Source organism: Taurulus bubalis, assembly GCF_910589615.1.
Source record: "Taurulus bubalis genome assembly, chromosome: 8".
Taxonomy (NCBI): Eukaryota; Metazoa; Chordata; class Actinopteri; order Perciformes; family Cottidae; genus Taurulus; species Taurulus bubalis.
Window position 1 is genome coordinate 19,050,579 of NC_136596.1, and position 7,794 is coordinate 19,058,372.

At 43.0% G+C, this 7,794-nt stretch overlaps 1 protein-coding gene across 1 annotated transcript in view; it reads left to right on the top strand.

The window, feature by feature from the left end:
• Positions 1–763: 763 nt before the first annotated feature.
• Positions 764–7,794, top strand: part of sema4c (sema domain, immunoglobulin domain (Ig), transmembrane domain (TM) and short cytoplasmic domain, (semaphorin) 4C) — a gene marked incomplete at both ends in the record, with an annotated part of 38,341 nt that continues 31,310 nt past the window's right edge. The window contains one exon of the mRNA XM_079221842.1: positions 764–887. Within this exon, the coding sequence (XP_079077968.1) occupies positions 764–887 (124 nt within the window). The remainder of the gene's footprint in view (positions 888–7,794) is intronic.

A 7,794-nucleotide genomic window follows, 5' to 3' on the forward strand; every position in this document is an offset into this window, starting at 1 on the left:
ACCTGCACCACCGTAACAAATCCATCATCCGCTGCTGTTAGAGGACTGTAATGCCTCTCTGTAGAAGCACACTTGACATGTTCATTAGGTATAAACCAATTCATTTACAACACGGTGCTATTGGATTGTCCTTGCCTCGACATTCATTTCCCAACACGTTGGCGTTTGATGCATTGCCAGCGCCAATTAACTTTGATAACTCAGCCCCAGTTTAATATACTGCTGCTGAATTGGCTTGACAAGAGCGCGGCGATAAGCTATTTCTGAGCTTTTTGAGTGGCGATAGCTGGATTATCGCTCAGAGTGAGGGAGGGCCAGAGAAAACTTTCCTGCATAACCCCCGGGCCAAAAGTCATTCAAATGTTTTGTTTGTTTTTGTTGGCAGACCCACACACAGAGGCATATGCACTGATTACAGCTATGTCCTTATTGGCTTTAATCATTTGCATTATTCTGGATTTTGATGGCCGTGTGAAATTTTCTGGTACATGTTTTTTCAAAGGGACACATTTATCTTTCAGTGCAGCTTGAATGTGTGAACCGTATTCTGTGCTTTTTGAAAAACGTGCAAGTTGTAAATACTGTTCTGACAAAAGAGTTTCTGATAAACAACCAAGCCAATAAAGGAAGTGAATTGCTGCTTCCTGCTGATGTGTTGGTTTTTCTTTCTCCCGGCAGGCTGCCAGGAGCTTGGCTGCTCTCTCGAGTCCCTCTCATCAACTGATTTATCCCCCGATCCATCACACAACGCCGGTTCCAACGAATGGGAGCTGATATGGGAGCTATGGGCGGGGCGAAGGTCTTGTTCCTGGTGCTTCTGGTTGGATGGGAGAAGACACTCGGTCTCAACTGGAACCCGATCCCACGCAAGACTGTTCGATACCAGGGTGAGTGAAGCAGTGTATTACAAGCTGATAGAGGAGTTAGATCTCAGGGGGCCATTGAAACGTTTACGTGAAAGACAGCCTTAAAGAATACATTAAAGTAGCGGTCACAATAAAATGAAAAATAGCTACATTTTCCAAATTTTAATCTTATATGTTCCTGTATTTACTGTTTATGTATTGCTTTCTATATGCTATATATTGGTCCCAAAAATGTTTTAATCGTTTTTCTTTTCTTATCATATAAAACCTCACTTGACTTGTTTTTTGCTCACTGGTATCCTCACACACACACACACACACACACACACACACACACACACACACACACACCTCTTAGAATATTGCTCTGCTACGTTCAAGCTAAATATCCAGTGTGGTTTTCTATGGCAGGCGAAGTTAAAATAATGAAGTTAGTACATAGCTTCCATCTTCGGCCATCTCAAAGTTCAGTGCTATCAAGATGGATAGCTATTGGTGAACATCCATATTTGCATGTCAAAGCTCACCAAAGTTAAATCTGACACAAAACATTAACGCATATTTACTTTCTTTGCCTCAACTAAATCCACTGAAGCCAGACCTTAAGACGGATTTACTGACAGCTGTTGGAGGAATCCTCTCAGTTGGTGCTGGAACGATTTATCTGGTCAGACATCCGATACGAGACCAGTAATTGCAAAAATGTATTCCATTACAACTACCAGGGAGGATTTTCCATTTAATCAGAGGTGGATGCTTTCAGATTTTGTGAAGAGGATGATATTGACCCCCAGTAAAACAATACTGACTCTAATCCCAGCACTCAACTGCATTTGCACTCTTTATCTCGGCCCTCCTCTGCAGCCAGGCCCGACTGTCTTCTCTGAACAATACCAATTGTTGCAAGCTGAGAAAGTCTTTTTTTTTAATCCCTCAAAGGGGAAGTACTGCATTCTATCGCTTGGGGATTATGGAAATTTTATAAAGAGAGAGAAAAAATATAGGGGGGAAAAGCTACATTTTCTCACCTCTGTGTACCACCTATTCCACCTTTCATCCCATATCTATCTCTCCTTTCCCTTCTCTTCCCCCTGTTTCTGTTGGCCTTTTATCCCTCCCCCCTTTTTTGCTTTGTATGCTGCGGCTCATCGTATGAACTCGTAATGCTCTTATGGCGTTTTCACAAAGAGCTCAGATTTCAGCCGCTCTTGAGGAGAATGGTGCTTGGTAGCGGTGGGGTGTGGAGATATTTCAAATGCAGCTTTCTCATGCTGCTATCACGCACCCCCTCCTTGTTCCATACAGACATCCTCCATCCTCTTATCCCTCCATACAGTCATCGCTTGTGTTGTGTTGGGATGTGAGGACAGAGAATGAGGGGGGAAACAATCAATAGGATGTCGATACATTCTGGGGAAAGGCTCCAGTGAGACAGAGCAAAGCCAACGCTGGCAGAGTGGCCCTGCTGCACTTTGGCCAGAAAACACTTGTGGTAAAGACACGCCAGACGGGGCAAACGGGGACAGCTGCACACACATGGTCGTATATGGAAGGAGCAAAAATATGCATTACCAAAAAAGTATCTAATATTCAGTATTTTTCTGGGGGCAAAATGGTGAATAAATCTGTCTGTAGAGACGAGATAACTTTCCTTCTTTGCTTCTAGTGCTGCTTCACCTTTTATTTTTTTTGTCATTAATGTCTTCGAAATAAAAGCCTTGTCACGAAACACTTCTATCATACTTGATTTGAGTAAGACACTTGAGTGCAGAATGATTCTTGACGTGAATTGATTTGCATTGGAAACGAGTGGGATTATTTTAACCGTTGACAGATTTCTCCACTTGGTTAAAGAAAAATGAGATTTTCAGGCTCAGTACTGGGTAAAATGACTTATATGGATGGGTTCTTGCCACGGTGCTGAGGAGGAGATAGGACAGAGACGAAATGGAAAAACAAAGCTGCAGAAAGAGGGAGGGAAGGAAGGATTGGAGAAATGAGAAGAGAGAGGGGATATCATGGAAGGAAAGCAAGAGAGCAAGTGGAGAGACATAGAGAAAGACTGGGAGAGAGAGGCCACTCACTAACTGCCTTAAAAGGACAGAAAGTAACTTTAGTGGAACGAGAGAAAGGAAAACACACACACACACGCACAGGCATCTCCCTGCACAGACACATAGCTTCAATATTAAGTTATTATGTGTGTGAGTGTGTGTGTGTGCGTGTGCGTGTGTGTGTGCGCGTGCGTGTGTGAAAGAGAGAGCTGATGTTTGCATGCAGTGTGAGTTTACAAGACAGAGACAAGAAGGCAAGCGATGAAAAACCAGAGTGAAAGAAAATGTGGGGGCACAGAGGGCGTGTGTTTATACCTATTTATGTAGAAAGAGAGAGAGAGAGAGAGAGTGTGTGTGTGTGTGTGTGTGTGTGTGTGTGTGTGTGTGTGTGTGTGTGTGTAGCTGTATGTCTGTCAGTCTAATCCCTCTTTGTTTATATGTGTGTGTGAGTGTGTGTACTGCTTAGGCTGGCAGTCTGAGGGATTTGGAGCTCCAGGCCGTACAGGAGGATTGTGTGTGTGTGTGTGTGTGTGTGTGTGTGTGTGTGTGTGTGTGTGTGTGTGTGTGTGTGTGTGTGTGTGTGTGTGTGTGTGTGTGTGTTGGCTGGGTTATGGTGGGGCAGAGATGGTTGAAGAGATAATGTGCGTGTGTGTGTGTGTGTGTGTGTGTGTGTGTGTGTGTGTGTGTGTGTGTCCCAACACCAGCACCCCTGCCCAGCAATTGCATGAGGCTTATACAAGGTTGCGGAAGAAGAAACATAATCATCTTCTATATATATATATATATATATATATATATATATATATATATATATATATATATATATACATATATATACATATATATCTATATATATACAGATATATATACACATCAACCTGTATATTCGATTATTCTTTTAAAAGTCACATTTTGACATTTCGATTGTTGTTATTCTTTGCCACACACATGTCACATTCATTGATGGGGAAAAGAAAGGCAGTTGGCTCCTGTACCCACATTGTGTATGACCCTCGTTGAGCTGTAATGAGCGCTATACATTTGATACTTTTCCTCTCTAATTACTGACCAGTGTTGGGGTAGTTACTCAGAAAAAGTAACTAGTTTCACGTTACTAGTTACTTCTGAAAATTGTAACTATATTACTTTAGTAGTTACTGCATTTGAAAAGTAACTTCACTACTAGTTCTTTTACTTTCCATTTTTTTTAAGCAAATGTCCAAATTAACTCCAAAGATACATGGACAAACATCATGGCCCTTTCATCACTTTATTTTCAATTTTCAATAATAATTTATTATTATTAATTAATATAATTTCCAATAATAATAATCGCACGAGTCACACGACACTTCCTGCATGAACAATCTACTGTAAAGGTTGGGTTACGAGCCTTCGGTCAGAGTCCCCGTTAGCTCCCCGCTTTAGCCGACTGGGGCTCCTGCTAACGCTCCGTCACTTCCCCGCTAACTTCCGCTAGCTCTCTGTTAACTTCCGCTAGCTCCCCGAAAACCACCGAAGGTAGCGGGACCAGGCTCGACACCCGACTTGGGCAGAGGGGTCGCGAGCAGTAGCAGTAGCAGCAGCAGCAGCAGTAGCAGCAGCAGCGCTAGCTAGCAGCTTGTTGCTATTGTTCATGCAGGACGCGCCACTAAAAGAGAACTTTTCGGACTAGTGAAAATGGCTTGAGTAATGCAGGAAAGCGCGTTACTGAGGTCTAGTAAAGTAGTGTAGTTACCAATATTTTGAGTGTAATGCGTTACTTTACTTGGTTACCTATAATAGTAATATCGTTACTGTAATCCGTTACTTTGTAACTCGTTACCCCCAACACTCTTACTGACATTGTGATGTATCTTGATTTCTTTTCAAATTTATGTTCATTTTGTCCAAGCGTTTCTGTAATATTTTCTTTGAGAAAGGTCTTCTCATCCATACTTTTTCACTTAATGTTAGAGGCTGATGTTAATTCATCACTGGTAACAAATCCCAAGAAAAGAGTTGAGACTTAATTGCTCTCCTCGTAGCTACTCTGGTCAGACAACAGCAATTCTTCCTCGCTGATAGTCGGAGAACACATTTCATACAGAAAAAATTAATTGAAAACTTCTCTGTTTATCTCTCCACTGTTCCAACAATTAGCAACTCTAGTTTGAGTTTGACAGAAAGACTGAAGTAAGTAACCACTGTAGGATTTTCACTGGCAATTCACTAACCTGGTTTTCCAGCACGCTCGTTACATTTTCACACCAGAAAAAAAACAGAAAAGAATTCTCCTACCGAAATTGGGAACGGAGCCTATCACCTATCACCTATCCTTTAGTTAAAAGTTATTCTCTGACTTGTGTTTTTTTCATTCTGTCTCTTAGACTGACCCCCTCTGGCCTTCTCCCTCCTGTTTCTTACTTAATTGGTCACAGCTGATCGTTATGTTGTTTTAAGCTGTTTTCACACACTTTTTCCATTGACCACAGAAGCTTCAGCTGATAGCGCTGTCTTCTCCCATTCCTCTCTGTCTTTTTCTCTTTCCTTTGCTCTTTTTGGCCTCTCTCCTGTTGGGTTCATACTCTCTCGCCCACAACCACACAAACACTCCTTAACCCAGCCCAAGGACAGAGGACAGAGGCCAGTAGGCTAAAACGATGACAAAATGCAGCAGCTGTGGTTAAACAAAGGAAGGAGGAAAGAATGAGAGAGAAGAACAAAAAGGGGGAGGCGAAGAGAAAAGGAGAAATAGAGCCCTGAGAAACTTGATATGTCGTTTGAAAAGCTTTGATGCAGCATATGCATCTTTAAAGAGAAACTCAAGCAAATGCTCTCATCTTGGTTTGGAAAAAGAAAGATAGAGTGAGAGCTGGCGGGAGAGAAATAACAGAGCAGAAAGAGAGTGGAAAAGGGCCGGGCCTCTGACCTCCAGAAACCTCTCTCTTTCTCTCTCGCTCAACCTTTCTTCTTTTCCTTTCTTTCTTTCTCTGCCGTATCTCCCTAAACCCTCCAATTACAATAATGAGTGGTTGAGAGAGAGGCAGAGAGAGGCTGTCTGTGACTGGAAGGATAAATGGGGGAGAGGAAGGGAGGGATGGAAGAAGGAGATTCGTCGCCGCTTTTTATCTGCTATGAGTGTCGCTCATCCCCTGACCCTGTGCTGATTGGTCAGTAAAGATTAACAGCCGGGACCAGACGTCAGGAGCTGGAGCACTCTCTGTTGTCACACTGACTTTTGGGAAACCTGATGTGTGAGCAGGTGGGCTTGTGGATTAAAATGAAAATGCCACTCGATTGGCTGCTCTTCTCCAAAGCAGTAGCAGTGCCACCGTGGACATTATAATACAAATCACTGCCGCTCATAATCCCTCTCCGTAAATCAATGTGATAACACCTGATATTTGTTGCTCACATGTAAAACAGCATTTTACCAACACACTCAAACTTCCAACTTCCAAAATTAGCAGGTAAGAAGAAAATCTACTTCCGTATTCACAGGACACAACTTGGTTAGGTGCCTGGTTCGACTTTACGTTTCTTTGTTCCGTTGTTTTGTCGGCCATGTTACAAACGCAACAGTAACGCTAGGTAAGCTACCTAGTTACCCCAGCATAGTAATGTTACGTGACTTAAAATAAGCCAACTTAGATTTTGGTTTCACATGAGACACGAGCGCGGCTGTCTCTATACGACATCACCTGACTTCCTCCTTTACTCGCGTCATAACCTCGGCCACTTAGAGTGTCGTGATAGTTGTACGCGTTGGGTCGCTGACCAAGATGACGTATTTGTTGAATTGTGAGAACCGACTGCATTTTACACCTGAGGAATTAACGCGCAGACACAATCTGAATATGTCTGTGTTTTTGACTATTGGTTGGTAAAAAACAAGCAATTTGAAAAGTTTGAAGAGAATGCTTTTGCTATTTTCTAGACTAAATTATTTGATCCATTCATTTAGTTCTTGAATTGAAAAGAAAAGAAACGGTGCCAGGTCTCAAAACAACAGCCTCGAGGGAAGGTTAACCTGTTCATGCAGCACGGGGATAGAAATCATGTACAAGGATAATGATTTTGAGGCATAAGCAGGAATCAACTGTGCCGAGCAGCTTTCTGAATGAACAAGACCACATGTTGTGACTCACATAAAAGCACATTTTTGCCTCCTCCGCTGATTGTTAAACAGGAAATTTCTATTTTGCCCTGTATGCACAACAACTACAACATGAGTACCTTTCATTCAAAAGAGGCAGTCCTGAGTAATAAGTAGCGGTACTCAGCTGGACAGAAATCAACTGCTTGAGGTTGTAGCTCCGGTGGTAGAACGAGGTTTCGCCTTAAATCGTAAGCTTTTTAGAGTTGGTGGTTAAAACCCATGCAGCCTGGAGTGTCTCCAGCTAGAGGATGCGAGGGGCAGAAATTCACTGTTCTTCTGAATCAACAAATACTCCTAATTGTTGCCATGTAAATTGTTCAGTGAGTCAAATTCCCAAACTATAGCACTGCTATGCTGCACCCGCTGAGCTCCACAGGCCTATTCCTCTTCATGTGTGTATGTGTGTCATCACCACAACATTGTACAAAAAGGCCTAAATCTCCCCAGCTGGTGCCCGCTGCTGTACCAGTCATACATGCTGCACCATGACGCTGGAGTGGAAAAACCTCACTTGTGGCATCAACCAGCTCCTGATGATTTGTTCAGCTTGTTGTGGGCTGCAATAGCGACCCCCCACTGAGCTAGGCTGTTTCAACCCCTCTCCCCCACCGCCGCTTTCATCTTCCAACTTCCAGCCACCTCCCCTCTCTGAAAGCCATCCCCCTACTGGGCTCACTTGTTCCGTTCTTGTGTTAATCCACTTCTACCGCTTCCTCTCCTCCCACTCTCCCAT